Source organism: Cebidichthys violaceus, unplaced genomic scaffold (assembly GCF_023349555.1).
Source record: "Cebidichthys violaceus isolate CVI_PGR_0920_01 unplaced genomic scaffold, fCebVio1.0.p SCAF_44, whole genome shotgun sequence".
Lineage (NCBI taxonomy): Eukaryota > Metazoa > Chordata > Actinopteri > Perciformes > Stichaeidae > Cebidichthys > Cebidichthys violaceus.
The window spans coordinates 1,654,594-1,675,885 of record NW_027176639.1 but is presented as its reverse complement, the minus strand read 5'-3'; the positions used below and the strand labels follow the sequence as shown (position 1 = coordinate 1,675,885).

The window sequence follows — 21,292 nt, the reverse complement described above, 5'->3', positions numbered from 1 at the left end:
ATTCTATTCTGTATTTATAAAAGACTCATCTTTGAGCCTTACATTCTAAACCAAAGGGTTCCATGTCCACTTGGATCCTGAGATTAAATCCAAATAAAGCTCAGAATTTGTTTACAATTCTTGTCCTGACCTTCAGTAGCCTATAGCTTATTCAAAAACATCATATTACACAACATAACTCATTATGAATCTGGATAAACAAGCCTACTTTAAGTGCAGTGACCCTCATAAGAGAAGGAGATATCCTGTCTGCACACTGGCAACAACACATCCAATCTGTTCCACACATGGCCCACTTCATATGCAGTTTGACGGACGACCTGCACCGACATCGAGGCCTTTTTCTCTCAGCATGAATCAAGCTGGATCAAAGCAGGAATCGGACTGGACGGACACCGCGACACGTGTTGCCAACAGATGGAGAGGTGTGAGGCCAGAGCTCCAGAGGGCGACCGGCTGATACCGCTGCAGCAGCACTTAGACATTTAGAGTCAGAGTGCTCCTAACAGAGAGGGAGAGGTGAACACAGATCTCAGGTCAGGGGAATGACCACCGTCTGCATGAACAAACAAACGATCAGTTTCCTTCCTCGGTCTGCAACCTCAGACCGGCCTGATGGAGCGTTAAAGCACAACAAGGCATCTGTGTCTTTACACAAGAGTTTCACCAAAACAGCCTTTAATCATTGACAAATGAATGGCAACAAATGCACTTGTTAAAAACAGGATTTCCTCTCTTGCAAAACTCCAAAACCTATCAAAGTCAGAAAACAAAAATGTAATGGCAGTGCTGCTGAACGCTACACTTCAAGATGTTGCTGGGTCTGGTTTACATCACGCTGATTTTAACAGTTTCTATTGAAGTGAATAAAAGAAGAGCTTTTATAGATTGCATCAGTGTATGAACTACACGTTTAAAACAGTGCTTTAGATGAGGAACAGACACTCCTCTGTGAAGAGACAACTGTGGACACCTTTCCTTAACCATGAGGGACTATGAGTGGAGCCTAAAGGGAAGGAGACCTCTGGAGTGAGAGACATGAGCTGCTCTGAACCTCGATGGACTCATGCTTTCATTCAGAACCAGATTCGTTTCTAATCAGAACCTGTGACATGCATGTGAACGGACTCTTCTCTGTGAAGTGAAACACGTGCATCGATGGAAACGTGCTTGTGTTGGACTCGTGTTGTGACCCTCCGCAGCCGGTCCAACTGCGCGTCTCCCTCACGCACCACATTCAGTCGAAGACACTTCAAAAGGCAGCGCGGTGCGACGACACTACATCAAAGAGAGCAGCGAGGGAACCGACTGAGGGGGCGTGCCAGGCATACGCACACTCTTGGTGTGAGACCGACGCCCCGCGAGGAGCATCAGCCAACGATCATAACGATTGGCCCGCGGGAGTGAGAAGCACGGGGCAGGGGGAGGGGAGGGGAGGGAGGGGGGTTACATAAAATTCCACTTCGTCCACAGCTCATGAGGACCCGGACCAAGAGTCACGAGTGACACTGGGCTGAACGAGACTGCTTCAGGGACTTCCACGACGCGCGTAATGGCGCTTTGACGGGCTCCTCACTGTGTCAGGATTTAGGTGATGTGGGGACTGCGTCTCATGCATCCGAGGTGGATCTGAAAGCAGCTCTCCATCTCACGAGGCACCATGGAGCACCCGAACCTGAGTTCACTCTGCTCACCTTTCAGGAGCGGTAACTTCAAAAAGGTCTCCGTGCGCGTTCAAAGAACGGTTCACCTTTCTAACGACTCTTAAAGTACATCCTGTGTTTCAGTGAAGCTCCTCACACACATTTGAGAGACGTGTTCCAGTAACAGTTAGACATGCAGAGCCGTGGAGTTCGGAGGAGCTGGGCCGGCCGGTCCGCGGTGCGCTCCTGCTTGCTGCTGCTCTTCATCCACGTGAGCGCACCGGTGGAGGCGAGGAGCATGCACGGCGGCCGGGCGCAGAGTCGGCGGGCGCAGCAGCAGCAGCAGCAGCCGCCACTGGCGCACAGGGAGCGGGTGGAAGCAGCGGAGAGCTTCCCGTTAGACTTCACAGCCGTGGAGGGCAACATGGACAACTTCATGGTGCAGGTCAAGAACTTGGCGCAGTCGCTGTACCCATGCTCTGCGCAGAAGCTGGATCAAGACATGAAGTTGCACTTTTTGAAGAATGTAACTGTGACTTGCAATGACGGGTCAGCAGCAGGGTAAGTGAGCGGGACACCTCAGAACATGAGACCTGTCAGCGCACTGAGTGTGAGGCTGCGTCTAACAGGCAGTCTGCTTCACTGCGCTGGGTTAGTTCCCCCCCCCCCCTTAGCCCATTTGTACTCCGGATGTGACCAAAATGGATCAAAGGACCGGATCAGCGTGAAGGCGTTGCGCGCTGCCGCTGAGCGCTATGGCTGATACACGACACGTGCGCGCACCCGATAGAAAGACAAACGCTTCCTCTGCAGAAATGATTTGATTTGAGTCAAATATTTACATTAAAACCAGACTGAAGATCAATCATAACGATAGTTTTATCAATCAACTGAATCTATCAGGTGGACTAAAGCACGTCTCATAATCATCTCACTGTACAGTGTTGATCAGCACTGTAGGCTGTCATTCTCAGCAGCTACTGTAACAGTGAAACGTATTAGTGGAAATATTCAGCAGGCTCACGTGCGTCCTGAGACTGAATCATTCTTCGAGCTTCCTTTTAGAAACGCGAGGTGTTATTGTTTTAATTTGATGAAACAGGATTTAACTAGCAGTACATTAAACAGTATTAAGTCACCGTTGGGTGGATAAGAGGGAGCGTTCCGTGTGCCACCCCAGCTGTCCAGCCTCTGAGAGGTTCCTCTACTCAGCTTCTTCTTCCTGTTCTTAAACAATCACTTTGAGCTGTTAGAGCCACGGAGCAGACTCCTGCTGTGACGCGTTTAATAGCGGTGCGACCAGAGCCAAACACTTCATGTCAGGAGGATCAAAGGAAGCATCCCTACTGGGTAGCTTGTGGTGTGTGTGTGTGTGTGTGTGTGTGTGTGTGTGTGTGTGTGTGTGTATTAATCTGTGTGTGCATGTTTGACACAGGTACTACATCAAGGAGTCCAAAGGCAGCAAGAGGTGGCTGCTGTTCTTAGAAGGTGAGGATGAACCTAACACAGATGTAGAGCTCATTACAGGGAAACACAACCCAACGTAACACGTTAACAAGAGTGTGTGTGTGTGTGTGTGTGCGTGTGTGTGTGTGTGTGTGTGTGTGTGTGTGTGTGTGTGTGGCTCAGGTGGATGGTACTGTTTCAACAGGCAGACCTGTGACAGCAGGTATGAGACGATGAGGAGACTGATGAGCTCCACCAAGTGGCCGCAAACCAGAACGGGTAAGGAGACGCACAATCAGAGCACACAAGCTGACGCACAAACAGGAACAGGAACAGGAACAGGCGCATCCTGCAGCCGTTACAGACTCTCTGCTCAGCCACTGAGGCTTTGCTCTCTCCAGGTGAAAAAAAGGAAACGACTCCTGAATGAAGGAGCCTCACAGAGCTGTGTGTGTTTCCTCTTCGGCTGAGTTTGCATTCATCTTTAAGAGTCAAACTCTCTGGGTTTTTTCCGGCCATCAGGGACTGTTTGTTCACGACGCTCTCTCTCTCTCTGAGGACTCTTTACAGCGGAGGTCAGAGCAGAGCTGCTCACTGCTGCACGGTCCTAAACGCTGAGCAACCCAGGGAAAGTTAACGACTTATTGACCGCAGGGAAAACACACACAGTTAAAACTCACTTCATGCATCAAAATACACAACCATAGATCATAATACACGACTATACATCATAATACACGACCATACATCATAATACACGACTATACATCATAATACACGACCATACATCATAATACACGACTATACATCAAAATACACAACCATAGATCATAATACACGACTATACATCAAAATACACAACCATACATCATAATACACAACCATAGATCATAATACACAACTATACATCAAAATACACAACCATAGATCATAATACACGACTATACATCAAAATACACAACCATAGATCATAATACACGACTATACATCATAATACACGACTATACATCAAAATACACAACCATAGATCATAATATACGACTATACATCATAATACACGACCATACATCATAATACACGACTATACATCAAAATACACAACCATAGATCATAATACACGACTATACATCAAAATACACAACCATAGATCATAATACACAACTATACATCAAAATACACAACCATACATCATAATACACAACCATAGATCATAATACACAACTATACATCAAAATACACAACCATACATCATAATACACAACCATAGATCATAATACACGACTATACATCAAAATACACAACCATACATCATAATACACAACCATAGATCATAATACACAACTATACATCATAATACACAACCATAGATCATAATACACGACTATACATGAAGGTGTGTGATTTTAACCTCTTCTACTGTTGTTGGTTCTCACAGGAACAGGGATCCTGTCTCCTCAGCCGGAGGAGAACCCTCACTGGTGGAACGCCAACATGGTGTAAGAACTGGTGTCTCAAAATGTGATGCTGTTTATCAAACGTTTGTTTGACTTGTGGTGCTCTACGGGACTGTTTCCACCGCGCGACGCTACGGTCTTTACTGCGCTACACGACCGTGTTTACGTTCCACACGCTTCAACATGCAAGTGATGATGTTTATAGAACATGATCACTCAGTTTTACTTTACTTTTACTTTAACTGCTACTTCCAGCTACAATAAGTACATTTAAGACAGAACGAGACACTTTTGCTTCCCTTGCCGTTCATCGTCCTTTATCCTGCACTAGTGCCTGACAACAGTCGGTCTGTTCCAGCAGCTACTCGTCATGGTTACATAATGCAAACTCATCACATCCTACAGCAGCTCTCTGTCTCTGGACACACACACACTTTGTTTGTGTTCAGTCTACCGTCACACAGCCAGGTTGGCTGTTATTTGTACGACTGTTTGTGTCCGTCAGCTGTCAGTGAACTCTCTCTCTCTCTCTCTCTCTCTCTCTCTCTCTCTCTCTCTCTCTCCAGCTTCGTCCCGTACTGCTCCAGTGACGTGTGGAGCGGAGTCACTCCGAAGACAGATCACAGTAAGACGCAGTGAATCACCTGTGAGCTGGACGGGCTCTTTAAAGACAGAGTCTCTGGTTTATAAAGAGCACCAGACTGATCAATGAAATGTCCTTTTGGAGCATGGACACATGAATGGGCCTTTTGCATTAAACCCTGTAAATGAAGCGCATCATAAACCTCATTATCTTACTCATTAACACTCAGGCTCCCTCATGTGGCTAAAAGGTGTACCGCAGATATACATGTTAAATAAATACCATGTAAGAAACTGTGCTAATGTATTTGCTGACCCTGTTAAGATGTCTGGATGACATGATCTGTCTGAACATTCCCTCTACGTTTTATTACAGAGTTCATAGTCATGTGGCTCCATGTTAATAATGAACAAACACACATCTGTCCTCAGGTGATTATGCGTTCATGGGCTCTCTGATCATCACGGAGGTGGTGAATGAGCTGCTGACGAAAGGTCTGGACAACGCTAAGGTTCTGCTTCTGGCAGGAAGCAGGTCAGTTCAGCACATAGTGTGTGTGTGTGTGTGTGTGTGTGTGTGTGTGTGTGTGTGTGTGTGTGTGTGTGTGTGTGTGTGTGTGTGTGTGTGTCTCTGATCCGACTCTTCCTGTCACCAGTGCGGGCGGTACAGGCGTCCTGCTGAACGTGGACCAGGTTGCAGAGCAGCTGGAGTCGCAGGGCCACCGAGGGGTGCGGGTCAGGGGCCTGGCTGACTCTGGGTGGTTCCTGGACAACAGACAGTACAAACACACAGACTGCCTGGACACCATCAGCTGTGCGCCCACGGAGGCCATAAAGAGAGGCATCAGGTAGGACGGGTGGAGGCGGGTGGCTAGCTTGATGGAGGTTAAGAAGTCACGGTTCACGGGTCGTACGGACTTTGTAAAGCGGTGGTTCTTTGCAGGTACTGGGGCGGTTTGGTGCCAAAGAGCTGCAGACAGGCTCACGTGGGAGAGGAGTGGAAGTGTTTCTTTGGATATAAAGTCTTCCCCACGTTAAACAGTGAGTGCTGCTCCGTGTGGCTGACGTAGAGGCGGGCGTGTCCTCTTGTAGTCTGACCTGCGGTGCGTCCTCTCTCCCCTCCAGGCCCGGTGTTCGTGGTGCAGTGGCTGTTTGACGAGGCCCAGCTGACGGTCGACAACATCCAGCTGACCGGGCAGCCTGTCAACGAGGCCCAGTGGAGGTACATCCAGAACCTGGGACAGGAGCTGAGGAGCACGCTACGAGACGTACCGTAAGCCTGACACACACACACACACACACACACACACACAGTAACAGAAAGCGTTTGGTTGACAGTGTGATTGTGTGTTTTAACGGCAGGGCGATGTTTTCTCCGGCCTGTCTGTCTCATGAACTCATCACTAGAACGTAAGTAAATAAAACGTTCTCGTACGTCTTCAAGGTTCTCTGCATTAATACTCGTTTCAAATACTCTGATTCTGATTCAACGTTACAAATGAAGAAGAGTTCTCGTTCATTTACAACACAGCTGATGTTGACAGATAACAATAAGTAGACGTTGAGTTACTGTTGCATAGTTTGTCCACCAGAGGGCAACATGTCAAAAGTAAATGATCCCACTGAAAACAAACATTGTGTCTTCACTATGTCTCTTCACTATGTGTCCTCACTGTGTCTCCTCACTATGTGTCCTTACTATGTGTCTTCACTACATGTCTTCACTATGTGTCCTCACTGTGTCTCCTCACTATGTGTCCTTACTATGTGTCTTCACTACATGTCCTCACTGTGTCTCCACTGTGTATCCTCACTACGTGTCTTCACTGTGTCTCTTCACTACGTGTCTTCACTACATGTCTTCACTATGTCTCCTCACTACATGTCTTCACTACGTGTCCTCACTATGCAGCTACTGGACGGACATCCAGGTGAAAGGCACGTCTCTGCCCAGAGCCCTCCACTGCTGGGACCGAAGCCTCCAAGACAACAACCAGACCAGCGGCAGCAACCGTAACCACGACAAGCACCAGACGTCTCCGGCGGGGGGCTGTCCGCTGCATCTGATCGACAGCTGTCCCTGGCCTCACTGCAACCCCTCCTGCCCGACCATTCGAGACCAGCTGACGGGACAGGAGATGAGCGTCGTCCAGTTCCTGAAGCACATGGGCTTCGACGTGCAGAAGATGGCCCAGCAGCAGGGGATGGACCCCAAGAAGCTACTGGGCATGCTCAGTAACGGGAGCTGAGTCGCTTTTCTCTGAAGATGTTAGACGTTAGCGTAGCGTCGGTCAGAGATGAGACGCTGAACATCAACGGAAGACATCAGGAGCAGGACAACTGAACTCAAAAGAGAAAACACTCCCAAACATTCTGTAACGACGAATCAGAACCAACCTCTGAAAAACCAAACGACTCAGAACTCACCTCAGAATCAATCGAACCAGAACGTTGTTCAAACACAACACGAGGGTCATAGTTCAACACAGGTATAGGGATGTTGTTTGTGTGTGTGTGTGTGTGTGTGTGTGTGTGCGCAGTAAGTACATGAGACGCTCATCATGGTATTCTACAACAGTTCTGATGTTCTGTGGTGACTCGGTGCCGTCAGAGGTCCAGCTGTGCTGCTGCTGTTTCTACCCTCATCCAAATATGCTGCTTTTTCTAATTTTGGAAAAATAATAATTTAATGGGTAATATTTACTAATAAAAAGGTACAAATATTGAGGTTATTACTTTGTTCTTCAGGGTACTAAAAAGCGAGAAACGTATTTTTCTACTGAGAATATCTAGTATGTTGTATTAGTCAAATACAGTTTTCTACTGTAAAGTGTCTCCATACGTTGTACTTTTGTATTTGCATGTTTACTTGATATATTCTAAGTAACTAGAAGTACTATTACTACCAATAGTACACATTGTATCCATATTATGTTCAGACTGTTGAGTTTGTAACAATTGTTGTTGTTGTGCTGTAGTACTTCATACAAGTATAAGTACGTGCTGATGTGATAAAACATAATTTAATGACTATAGTGTGATACAGTGTTCACATCCTCAACGTCCCACCGTTACCTAATGTACAACAGACTAATGACATGATTCAGAACTAAAACAGAGCATTAAAAACACATGGTAGACAACATACAGTGTTTGCACAAGAAATATTAAAAGCTATTTGTTCACAGTTGATATGAAAGTGCTTCTTGTGAGAGATGATGATGATGATGATGATCATGTGAAGAGATTCACATCATCTAACTGTCCGTCTGCAACGTTCAACTCCTAAAGTCTCAGTTCAGCATTTCATCAATAAACAGCATCAAGCAGACTCTGTTCCACCTGACGTCTCCACCAAAATCACAACCAAACTCAAAATGAAGAATACATTGGATTTGGTCAAATGCAGCGTTGTGCTTCCAGTTCTGTCCACGCTGGTTTGAGGTTCCTGCAGACCTCAGGGCTCAGAGCATGGAGCCCTGAGGTCTGAGGTCTGAGGTCTGCTGGAGGATGAGGTCTCAACGCCGGGAGTCCTGAGGGAAAATGAAACACAGGAGGTAAGAGGAGGTCGAGGTTTAAAGATGGTTTAGTAACAGGAGGTAGGAGGAGGTCGAGGAGTGAAGATGGTTCAGTAACAGGAGGTAGGAGGAGGTCGAGGTTTAAAGATGGTTTAGTAACAGGAGGTAGGAAGAGGTCGAGGTTTAAAGATGGTTTAGTAACAGGAGGTAGGAGGAGGTCGAGGAGTGAAGATGGTTCAGTAACAGGAGGTAGGAGGAGGTCGAGGTTTAAAGATGGTTTAGTAACAGGAGGTAGGAGGAGGTCGAGGAGTGAAGATGGTTTAGTAACAGGAGGTAGGAGGAGGTCGAGGTTTAAAGATGGTTTAGTAACAGGAGGTAGGAGGAGGTCGAGGAGTGAAGATGGTTTAGTAACAGGAGGTAGGAGGAGGTCGAGGAGTGAAGATGGTTTAGTAACAGGAGGTAGGAGGAGGTCGAGGAGTGAAGATGGTTCAGTAACAGGAGGTCGAGGAGTGAAGATGGTTCAGTAACAGGAGGTAGGAGGAGTGAAGATGGTTCAGTAACAGGAGGTCGAGGAGTGAAGATGGTTCAGTAACAGGAAGTAGGAGGAGGTTGAGGAGTAAAGATGGTTCAGTAACAGGAGGTAGGAGGAGTGAAGATGGTTCAGTAACAGGAGGTAGGAGGAGTGAAGATGGTTCAGTAACAGGAGGTCGAGGAGTGAAGATGGTTCAGTAACAGGAGGTCGAGGAGTGAAGATGGTTCAGTAACAGGAAGTAGGAGGAGGTTGAGGAGTAAAGATGGTTCAGTAACAGGAGGTCGAGGAGTGAAGATGGTTCAGTAACAGGAGGTCGGAGGAGGTCGAGGAGTGAAGATGGTTCAGTAACAGGAGGTCGAGGAGTGAAGATGGTTCAGTAACAGGAGGTCGGAGGAGGTTGAGGAGTAAAGATGGCTCAGAGCAGCAGAGACAGACCTGACTGGCGAGTCTTCCAGCGGGGGTTCGTTTCTGTTCGTGGATGGACTGGAGGCGAGTGATCAGGAACTTCTTATCCTCTCCCTCCTGAGCAGAGACACAGCAGACCGTGAACCAGATCAAAAAGCAAGAAACAGGAACACGTTCTTTTCACATCAGAACATTGTTCTATTCATTAGTATGTTAACAGATAGAGAAACAGCTGATTATGATGATATCTTACATTTTCTATCTGCTCCTGTAGTAATCCGATGATCTTCCTTTGTCCGTCCACCACCTGACTGTGGAAGTAGATGACGATCCTGACGGGAGGAAACGATGGAGTGCATCAGACCAACACAACCATTCAACACTCTGTGTGTGTGTGTGTGTGTGTGTGTGTGTGTGTGTGTGTGTGTGTGTGTGTGTGTGTGTGTGTGTACTCACAGGAAGATGCCTGCTCCCACAAACAGAAAGAAAGGGTTTTCCACCAGGTAGGAGTGAGCTCTGGCCAGCCAGGACAGGTTGGGGTTGTCTTTTTCCAGCGCCTCCACCCATCGCTTCCCCGCCTGGAACATCGTTTTGAGCTCGCGGAACGGACCGCACGACGAGGAGGGAGTGAGGCTGAGGACAGACGTTCAGAGTGTACGTGTCACACAGGACTCTCCCTCTGGGGACAAAGTGTTCTCAGCAGTTTAACCTCTGGTCTGACAAATATCAGTGAAGAACGTTAGACTCCAGGCTTGAGCGTCAAACTCTCCATCGCTTCCCTGGAGTCAAAAAGCAACGACGCACTTGTGGAGGAGTCCTAAACTACCGCGTCCTGAACTCTGCGCTAACGTTCTAAATAGAATCAACAGCACCGTGCGCTCTACATAGAAAGGTTCACATATTGTGCAGCTATACGCACGTTAAAGCCTCTTGTGGATGAAATGAGTATTACAACAACAAACACTAAAGAAATGGTCCGTGACAAAAATCATTTTTAGACCCGACAACACCTTTGTTCACCTGTTCTTAAGTCATAAACACACGGGGAGAAAACTACTTTGATCATCACAAGAACGTTTCTCCTCACATCTGGACGTCTGTAGACAGCAGTGTGTGTGTGTGTGTGTGTGTGTGTGTGTGCATACAGTGTGTGAAGAAGGTGTCCTGTGAGGTCGTTTGTTTTCCAAACCCTGATAAGAACACGTTATTTTTGGTTGGGGTGGGTGTGTGTGTGTGTGTGTGTGTGTGTGTACCTCCACATGGTGTAGGTGACACACACAGAGGCACCGAGGAAGGAGGGGAAGCAGAGGAGCGTGATGAAGACGGTGGTCATCTGGCTCACTCTGTATGGGTTCCTGGGGGCCTGACAGTTCATCATCACGCTGCTCTGTGGGGAGAGAGAACAGAGACCGGGGTCACAGCAAATCTCACAAAACCAGAGAAGAGCCAAGACTTTGTTGTCGAGATCTTTTCAGTACCATCTTAATGTAGAAGAGCAGCAGGAGTTTGAAGATCTGCACTGCAGGCAGCAGAGGACTGAAGAGGACACCCAACCTGAGAGACACAGAGTTCATCGTCACCACACCACAGCTGTTAGACCTTACTACTGCGTGAACATCTTAACAGCGAGTCTGGTACCAGGCCAACGTCTGTCCATAGATGAGCTCTAGGACGTTCCTGGCGATGTCAAACACCGGCTTCCTCCTCCTCTTCAGCACCTTCTCAGAAAACAACCTGCAGACAACAGGAGGAGGTGAGGTCACAGGCTCTCCTGCTTTAATACATTTTAAAACTTAATGCAAAAAAAGCAAATATAACCTCCAGAGAAACTCTCCAAACAAGGTGTCCAGTAGAGTGAAGATGAATTCCATGAGCAGGAAACGATAAAGCTCCTGGCCTACAAAGCTCTCCCAGCACTGGAGACCATCAGAACAGAGTCATGGGTTAGAGAGGTACCACACTGAGCCACTCACACAATCAACAGTCTGATCATTCTTTACCTTCAGTTCAATGTTGTTATGATCATTAGCCACCCGACCCAGCCAGTGGTAGCACAGCACTCCAAGCACGCTGACTTTCAGCATCAGGTTTCTGGAGACGCAGACGACGTCACCGTCAGTACCGTGTTACTTATATATTACTACTTATTAAATGATATATTACTGCACTACTGCGTTAAGCTCGGACATCTGCGGACTCTCAACATGCGGATCCTCTGCTCTCACCTGCCGATGGCGACGTATGTGCGCACAGAGGGCGAGTCGTAGTCCTCCATCCAGGCTGCGAGGTTGAACAGGCCGGGCAGCAGCAGGTTGATGAGGGAGACCACCACCGGCAGAGCCAGCAGCCGGGCCTCCGTCAACAAGGGGCTCTGGGGGGCACTGCGAGAACTACGCAGGAGGTTCTGTTTGCGGAGAGAGAGAACGACCAGGTGCTCTTTAATGTCAACCGTCCTGCAACAACGGCTGCTTCAAGAAACATAAAGACCAAAGACTCGTAATAGAGGACGGCAGATACAGCCTGCAGTCTGAGGAGTCACCAGCAGAGGTGTGGACTTTGGACCGCCTCACCTCATGCATGTGACCGGAGAAGAAGTAGATAGCGAGCACACAGGCAGCGGTGCTCGCTATGCAGATGGCCCACGCCAGGCCGTGAACCATCAGCCTCCACAGATTCTGACCCACGGTCTTCTTGACATGCTTATGATTTACCTCCGCCAGCAGCTCCTGGAGAGAAGGACACGGGGAGGAATTATGGGATGGAACCGGAAGGAGGAAGGCTTGTGACAGAGACAGAAGACAAAGAGAGGGCTGATGTGTGTGTGTGTGTGTGTGTGTGTGTGTGTGTGTGTGTGTGTGTGTGTGTGTGCTGTCACCTTCAGCTGGGTGCAGATGTTCTCAGACATGAGCTTGACAGATGTTTTCTTAATGACCTTGAAGTCCCAGGAGCAGAGGACCTTCATGGCCAGAATACTGTGAGATTTGTCGATTCGGAAGCTCTGTCTAAACGACTTCGACATGCTGTTGAGAAATTGCACAACAGACGGTTTTACATTGAATGTTAGAGCAGTTCATGTTAAACTATAAGCAACAGCCCCGTACCTGTACACCAGGATGATGCACGTGATGAAGAAAGACACTCCGATGGTGAAGAAGTACGCAAGCGGCATGTTGTACGAGAGTCCACAGTCCGAGTCCACGCTGGTCCCATTGGACAAAGAGACGTTCTGTCCTCCATCAGCGTCCCCACAGCTCCTACTCAGAGTGTAGTTACAGTAGTGTCCGTAGTACATCACTGTGTCGGAGAAGTAGCCCTGAGGAGAAACAGTCATTTATATTTGCTTTAACATGCATACTGAACCATGACTCCTCTGCAGATGAATGTGAAAACGTTCCTCTAGTGTTAAAACGTTCAGTACTGTGAGTGAAGTGAGCTTGTTAGTGTAAATAACATGTCCGCTCACCGCTCCGGTGAGGAGCTCCAGTCCAGAGAAGGAGCTCCTCCCCCCGGTCAGCGCCGGAGGGTGCACCGCCTGAGGCAGCACCATGAAGGCACCCGTCACCAGGAACAGGAAGAAGTTGAAGAAGAGCAGGGTCTTGAGGAACAGGAAGTACGAGAGGACACCGGTGCCGAAGCGCCCGCTCACTCTCTTCAGCGCCACCTGCCACAGCTGCAGGGAGTGCAGGAAGGACAGCCAGCTGTACCAGCTCTGTCTGGCACCCTGAGAGGAGAAAACACTGTAATCTAAAACAACAACCACGTGTTTTCACAGTACAGTATGTATTATTATTTTAGAAACAGAAACTTATCCGTGTTCTGCAAAAAGTGACTCACAATGCAGCAGTACAAGAGGGGCAAAACGCACACATGTCTGTCTGTGACTCACACCCTCAGAGCCATCGATGCTTGAGCAACAGAGCGATTACACTGATAACAACAGCGACAGGAAACACTGACTGAGAGGAACATGTCTGTCCTGTGTCTTACTATTCATCGTTTGACAGAATTCATATTAGTTTACACGTCTTTAAGAACTCAGAACTCACTTTATGTGAACAGTTAATAATCAACAAAGTGTTGAAAGACGAGTCCTCAATCAACCACCTGTCAGTCAGTCCCTCCAATCAAATGTGCTCTTTATTGTGAATACTATGACTAATAGATACTAATGTACTCTTTATTACCTTAAATCAGATCAGATCAATAATACTGTCTAAATCAAACACATGGTCACGCTGTGACTCAATGACAGGAAAGGTTGCATCATATTCAGTAGTGGAAACATGAACATCTACAAAGTTCCTCTGCTGATGAAGATCGTTTGATTCAATGATTAGAATCATTGTTAGTGACTTACAATGATTATGTAATATTTGAGTTGACTGCAACAGGGGAGTTGACTGCCAGAGATCGTCCTCTTCTCCTTTTGTAAAGCTAACCTCCTGAAGACAGAGAGAGAGAGAGACAGAGAGAGAGAGAGAGAGAGACAGAGAGAGAGAGACAGAGAGAGAGAGAGAGAGAGAGAGAGAGAGAGAGAGAGAGAGACAGAGAGAGAGAGAGAGAGAGAGAGAGAGAGAGAGACAGAGAGAGACACAGAGAGAAAGACAGAGAGAGAGAGAGAGAGAGAGACACAGAGAGGGAGAGAGACAGAGAGAGAGAGAGAGAGACACAGAGAGGGAGAGAGACAGAGAGAGACAGAGAGAGAGACACACAGAGAGAGACAGAGAGAGACAGAGAGAGAGAGAGAGAGACACAGAGAGAGAGAGAGAGAGAGAGAGACAGAGAGAGAGTCAGAGAGAGAGACAGACAGACAGAGACAGACAGAGACAGAGTCAGACTGACTGTGAACAACACAGAGAATCAATCAGTGAATACTGAGGACATGGACCACGTCTACCTGAGTTCACTCTTCTCAGCCACACTGAGAGGCATCGCTCTGAGCATCCTGACTCTGTCGCTCACTGACAGGTTCTGTAGGTTGTTCACCAAACGTTCCCTCTTACTCGCTGTAACGCACACACACACACACACACACACACACACACACACACACACACACACACACACACACACACACACAGGGGCTGCGTTGGCTACGTTATGAACTCATTGTTCTTGTTTGAAGTGTCTCATCGTTGTCCTCACCCTCGGCGTCCTCTGCATCCGTCCCGTCCCCCTCGATGCCGTAGCCTCGTATGCTCGGCCGGGCGGAGCGAGAGAAGTCTCTGATGGCGGGTCTGCTCTGCCTGCGCCTCCGGAGCTGCATGGTTCTGTTGTAGTACTGAGAGATGATGGCTCCCCGGCTGCGTCCTGACAAGAGGAGGAGGAGGAGGAGGAGGAGGAGGAGGAGGAGGAGGAGGGTTCAGAGCTGGGATCAACAGCGTTCACTGCTGCTGAGGCGCTCCACCAACACTTGATGCTCCAAAAACAACCGATGCGTCATCTTTATCTCTAGTTTTGAATTATATAACAACTCATGACAAAAAAAAAAAGCAACAAAGGTTAAACTCAAACCATGACAGGCGTCTTAACCCCTGAGTGACGGAGGTCTAACTCATTGTTCTGTGACACTCGTCAGTCAAACCTCAGAGGATTCCTAACCTACAGTTCAATGTGAACGAATCAATGGAACACACACAACAAACTGACTTCACAAGAGTATAAAATGTTGATTTAAAAGAAGTTAAACCAACATGAAATCAGAAAACCATGGAGTCATCTTCAACAACAGGCTGAGGCAGCTGACCTGCCAGACGCTGACAGGAAGATGACAGACGAACAGCTTCCCTATGAAACTCTGTTTGTTATTCACAGTGGAACACACAGCAGCAGGTTCCACTGAACCGTACCTTTAGTAGACGTCTATCAATGAGCAGACAGTGTGTCCTGTGAGGTGGAACATTAACAAACAACACGTCTCCACCTTAAGGGCGGCGTGACTTATGTAGTATTAAATATTACAATAACAAACTGCTCAGGTTTTAAAGAACGATTCAAACAGTTCTGTAAAAACTAATTGACTCACCGATGGTGCGACTGGGCATGGAGGACAGGATCCTCATGGTGGCTGAGGACCAGCGTTCACCTAGGAGGGGGTCTCCCTGTCTCTCATCAGCCTCCCGGCGTCCCCTAGACTCACGTCCGGGGCTGGACAGGTAGCCTACATCGTCTGAGAGGAAGACAAACACACACATCAGTGCTGCTGGGAGCGACAGAGAGAGATGTGTGACATGATGACCAAAAAGATTACAGAGACACAGAAGAGTTAAAGGGGTTGAAGGTGCGATTCTCTTCTCAATAGACTCATTTTCAACATGTTAAATAAAGTTACTCAAGCACAAAAACATCTGTCAGCGCCGTGTTTGAGTCTGTTTCTCTGAGCAGAAGGTTGTCTCCTTCATATCTCTCCTTGACCTCGTTCCCCACTGAGGTCGAGGGGAGGCGGTTAGGAAAGGACACGGGGCGTAGGGGCGTACCTCGATCCTCCTCGTCCAGCCGCTGCAGCTCGAAGGCGTCGGTCGATCCTCCGGTCCGACTCTGCTCCGCGATCAGCCGGCTGAACGAGTCGTGAACGCCTTCCTCGTCCACCGGGCTCCTGACGGGGGGGAAAAACGGGACGACACGGGTCTCAGAGACACGGTTCGGTTCTTTGAGGACCGTCGGTCACTGAGAACACCACAGACAGAACACAGGGAACTCGTGGGCAGAACAGCCCAGACACCGTGTGACCCTCTTCCTGCGCTATCTAGATGTACCGTCAGAGCAAAGCGGACTGATTGTTTCTGTCTTAAAGCAAGACGGAAAAAACCCACAAGTCCAGTTTTCTGTTGACTCAGCACTTTAACGAGATAGCACACGAAGAGAGCCTGTACTGTTCTCAAGAGGAGAGCAAACCAAGAGTGAAACAGCGAACAGCGAGGAGAGAGACCGGGCGAGACCGGGTGAAGAGACAAGAGGACCGCTTCAACACTTACTCCAGTCCGGCTTCCATGAGCGGGTGGTTCAGGTCAAAGTTAACATTTCGAGCCATTTCTTCTTCTCCTCCTCTGAAAGTCGTGATCCGTGCGCTGCTGCTGTCGGCCTCTTCGTCGACCAACGTCGGAGGGATCACACCCTCTCCTGTTCAGACCCGCGCTCCACTCCCACCATGGTGTTTACCTGAGAGAAGAGGGGGGCGGGGCCAGTGAGTTACAGGTGAGGGGGAAAAGCCAACAGACGTCTTTGGAATTTGAACACTCTGGTCGTGTCGCTGCTTGTCCTGCGCACGTTTGTAACAGAACGGTGAGGAAACAAAGGGTGAGTGTGTGCATGAGCACTAAGGCCTCGTTTACACCTTCCATCGATAGGAGGTCTGGATCTGGACGAGGACTACAGTATAAACGGGGTCTCGTGGACTACGATGACCTAAGGCCACGTGGAATAAGTTCAGACGTCGCTCAGTTAAAATCTTACAGCGTGAGGCGACAGTGACTCATGGAGTTGAGGGATTAGGTCATGAGCTCATGACGAGGACTGTGGACAGAGTGAGACAGAGACAGCGCAGTGTCACCAGTGACATGAATATTCATCTCACCAGTGACATGAATATTCATGTCACTGGTGAGATGAATATTCATGGCGGGAGACAGAACGATGCATTGTGTGTGTGTCATATGGTTCCTCTGTCTTTGAGAACCACTTCCATCCAACGTCTAGCTACACACAACCATCTCATCAACGTCAAAGAGCCAGAGAGGACACGTTAGAGGACACGTTAGAGGACACATTAGTGGACACGTCCTGTTGATCTAAACACGATCACACAAGATATTAAAGAAAAACGGGATTTGAAGAATCACAATAGTCTTTTATTTTCCACACCTGCCTTCATAAAGCAAAGCAAGAAGTAAACATTGTGCTGAGCGATGACTTAATGAACAGCTGATCTGATAATATCCTCACAGTTAGGAGGACATACGATGACACGCGTCTTGACCATCAGATGTTTGGTTTATACTCTCTCTTTGATATCTTTGGATTTATGAGGAAATAATGGAATTTTGCATTAATATGCAAACACACAAATTGATGTTTTTCAGGTATTTAAGTCACAGCCTTTCATTCTTACTTATTGAATCTATATGTTCCACGATTCACTGTCGCTTCCTACTCAGCTTGTATCAAACTTTACCTCTTCATCGGCTCGGTATTGATTTACTATCGTTTGTTATTTGGAGAGACAATAAATGACGGTATCAGGTTATGACCGAGCAGACGGGACGTCTACTGAGACGAGCAGCAGCTTCTTTCCAAAGAATGAATATCTGAGCCGACTATAAAGTTCAGATCAAAGTTCAACGTCGGATCCACTTCCTGTTTACATGCGCCCACATCAGAGAAAGACGCTCACAGTGATGTGCCAATAGGGTTGACTTGTATTTCCTTTAAACTCGACTGTTGCTGAACCGGTACAGAGGTTGGGAGCTCAGCTGGCAGTGAGCCGCTCCTGCATGCTGCACTGACTGCAAACCTTTAAGATTCAAACCTGCACATCACAAGTGGTGTAACGGCTGATAACAACACAGGGTGTGTGAACATTTCAATCATTACACACATGTGTTTGTAATGAGGCCCGGGGGTCGCTCGGGGGGGCGGAGGTCTTTCTGGTTCTGGTCTCCAGTGAACATGAGCTCTGAACACCAGCAACGGACTGCATGACCTGACGCCTGAAGAATGTCCCTCTACCACCGGCATCTGCTTTGTTTGGCTTCTCTCTCGTCATTACCTGATGTTTCCAGCGTCATGCTGCACTATTCTTTATGGTCCGTTTTATATTCCATATGCTTGTTGTCGGAGATTCTTCTTTGTGTGATTTAACTTCTGCAGAGCACAGAAACACACCGCTGTGATGCCGGGGTGTCGTCCTCTGACGCGGTGCATTAAGTCTTTAGTGACCTGTTATAACGTCTGAATGTGTGAACGAAGGAGTATTAAACAAGTCGTATGAAACGAGAGAAACTAGAAACACGGCTGAACGTCGAGTACATCAGTGGAGCAGTGGAGGAGACAGGGCGGTCATAAGCAGATCTGAGGGTGAGGAACAGGGTGAGGGAGGAACAGGGTGTCTCTGACAGCTTTCAACAACTGCGTGGAATCAGTTCCCACAGGGGGGGGGGGACGACAAAGCTGCAGCAAACATCACAGTAGATGTAACAGAGAACAGTAACAGCGGAGACGAGAGCAGACAAAAGAAAACATGTGCATGCAATTAAGTCAGGCATGCGTGTAGACAGACACACACACACACACACACACACACACACACACACACACACACACAGTTACACTGTTATATATATAGATATATAGATATATATCTATATATCTACATGACGGTGCTAAAACACACAGATGTGTCAAAAACAATGCATAGTTATCAGTGTTCATGCTCCCTCAGTGTCTGACACCGTTAATAAAGCAGCTGCTGTCGCTCAATAGACGAGAGAAGCTCGTTCACCCGAGATTGTGAATATTTAATCACTTCTGCAGACAAACACCGCTCGTTCCTTTAAAAACACAGACGTCTCTCTCGTGTCGCTGTCTGCTGTTAATTCATGTTAGGCTCGTCAACACGTCACTGAGTTCCATTAGTTGACAAATGTTTTACCTTCGAGGTGAATCCAGAGGCATAAAGAGACATAAAGCGAGCGGCTCATAAAAGTTGGTCAAAGAGCTCGTTGAGTTCAGAGAGTCGTTCACTCACCCGTTCACCAACTTGACAAACCAGTTGAGTGTGTGTGTGTGTGTGTGTGTGTCTGTCAAAACAGTCCCCACGCTCAGCCGAACAGCGCGGGAGAAACCATTTCCTCGGAGGGGTGTTGAGTTTCTACTTCTTCAAACGAAACGGTACAAAGCGAGAGCTGCGCCTTCAGTCACGTGCACACAGTCACAGTGAGGAGACACTCGAGTTCTCCAAAAAACACCGATGAGCTGAACTCATTCACTGGCTTCTGATACAGAGAGGAGGTAAAGGTGACCCCCCCCACAGGGCTGACACTCTTGGTTCAGTCCTATTCAGGCTTGAAACCACGCCCCTACCGGCGATAGACTGCTGAACAATACAGAAGTACACAAAGTCAGTAACAGAAGTACACAAAGTCAGTAACAGAAGTACACAAAGACAGTAACAGAAGTACACAAAGACAGTAACAGAAGTACACAAAGTCAGTAACAGAAGTACACAAAGACAGTAACAGAAGTACACAAAGACAGTAACAGAAGTACACAAAGACAGTCTAACAGCAGCTTATAGAGACAGTTAGTGCATATCAGTCGTTACATCACCTACACATAGTGAGTCTACGCTCACACTTAATACAAAGTCACCTGGAAGTAAAGTAACTCATTACATAACACACCTGATTAACACTCATTCAATTTATTTTCTATAGAGGGCTTTACAATCTGACCTTTGACCCTCACATCAAACAGGAAGAACTCCCCAAAAACCCCTTTAGATAGAGATAGAAAGACAGACAGACAGACAGACAGACAGACAGATAGACAGACAGACAGACAGACAGACAGACAGACAGATAGACAGACAGACAGACAGACAGACAGACAGACAGATAGATAGATAGATTTTTTGCTTTAACAGGGAGAAAAAAGGAAGAACCCTCAGGGAGATTAACAGAGGAGGGATCTCTCTCCCAGGATGGACAGAGGAGCAACAGATGTGTAAAGAGTGAACAACATAACAGAGTTACGACACATTCAATGCATATATGACAGAACCACGGCAGGAGGCCGGACCACGGTCCGGGTAGAACCACTATCCACGGAAACCTGCGAGGAGAGAAAACCCAAAGACTCCGGTGAAGAACCAAAGCCGGTACTGAGCGTATAGATGGTGAACAGACAGCCCTGTTACAGAGTGACTCACCTGTCCATACCGGACCACACCTACCTATATCTTTAAAAACAAACATGGAGCGGCCTGTGTGAGGCTGTATGCGTCTCACAAATACATTTTTCTTCCCTTTCAATAAAAACATGTTAGCAACAGCAACACTCTGACATGTCAAAGGAGGAAAAGTGGCTGAATTCCATTGAGCTGCTTCAGTTTCAGGGTCCTGGTACTGTGTGTGGTAGCTCACTGGGTCACTGGAACGGAGCCCTCTTTAACGGAGCAACAATAGTGCTGAACCCATCCATAACCCATGTGCTACATGTGCAGAAGCATGTTTTTACATTTTAAGTCACACCTGATGTGTCCACATGTTCTGGCTGGCGACGGTGTCAGGAGCTTGTCTGAGCGTTAACATAATTGAAACTGTGCACGTCGAGCGGGTTCTTGAGAAACGATACCGTCACTCGTGTTTCTTTGTAAACGGTTTTGACTGGAAGCCTTGAGTGTCTTTGTGGTGTGAGTGGGTGGAGAAAGCCTCTCTGCTGCATCACTTCATACAGTAAATTCAAACGTCGGTTTCCAGATGAGGAAACACCGTCTAGTGAGGCATCAGGTCCATTCTTTAATGTCAAGCATGTGAGAGAGGGAGATGATTGATTACCTGATTAACTTTGACTTCACACACCTCAAAGCGATGCGTGATAATGATGGCAAATAACCTTCAATACTCAAATTCACAGATTCATTTGAAACCCAATGTTTATTCAACATTGTGTCTTAGTGGAGGTCACCTGAAAACAGGTTATAAATGCACTGTCACT

General features: G+C 47.5%; 2 protein-coding genes across 4 annotated transcripts; one reads left to right on the top strand and one right to left on the bottom strand.

The window, feature by feature from the left end:
• The first annotated feature begins 1,429 nt into the window (after window positions 1-1,429).
• On the top strand, window positions 1,430-8,315 carry notum1b (notum, palmitoleoyl-protein carboxylesterase b). The gene is made up of 11 exons (XM_068729000.1): window positions 1,430-2,204; window positions 3,079-3,131; window positions 3,273-3,368; window positions 4,525-4,585; window positions 5,110-5,168; window positions 5,558-5,660; window positions 5,782-5,973; window positions 6,069-6,166; window positions 6,251-6,398; window positions 6,488-6,535; window positions 7,038-8,315. The coding sequence occupies exons 1-11, from the start codon at window positions 1,837-1,839 to the stop codon at window positions 7,372-7,374; spliced, it is 1,563 nt and encodes a 520-aa protein (XP_068585101.1). The 5' UTR covers window positions 1,430-1,836; the 3' UTR covers window positions 7,375-8,315.
• On the bottom strand, window positions 8,130-19,378 carry tmc6b (transmembrane channel-like 6b). Of its 3 annotated transcripts, none has more exons than XM_068728996.1 (21): window positions 19,323-19,378; window positions 16,555-16,738; window positions 16,057-16,175; window positions 15,606-15,749; window positions 14,726-14,890; window positions 14,478-14,586; window positions 13,938-14,022; window positions 13,044-13,301; window positions 12,682-12,893; window positions 12,456-12,600; window positions 12,151-12,306; window positions 11,806-11,984; window positions 11,581-11,671; window positions 11,399-11,496; window positions 11,219-11,314; window positions 11,059-11,134; window positions 10,834-10,967; window positions 10,037-10,213; window positions 9,834-9,912; window positions 9,611-9,697; window positions 8,130-8,658 (listed from the first exon to the last, which is right to left on the bottom strand). In XM_068728996.1, the coding sequence occupies exons 2-21, from the start codon at window positions 16,608-16,610 to the stop codon at window positions 8,644-8,646; spliced, it is 2,481 nt and encodes an 826-aa protein (XP_068585097.1). In that variant the 5' UTR covers window positions 16,611-16,738; window positions 19,323-19,378; the 3' UTR covers window positions 8,130-8,643. The 3 variants fall into 3 exon arrangements, with proteins under 3 accessions (XP_068585097.1, XP_068585096.1, XP_068585098.1); XM_068728995.1 differs by lacking the exon at window positions 19,323-19,378 and adding an exon at window positions 19,227-19,314; XM_068728997.1 differs by lacking the exon at window positions 19,323-19,378 and adding an exon at window positions 18,174-18,241.
• Window positions 19,379-21,292: the final 1,914 nt, after the last annotated feature.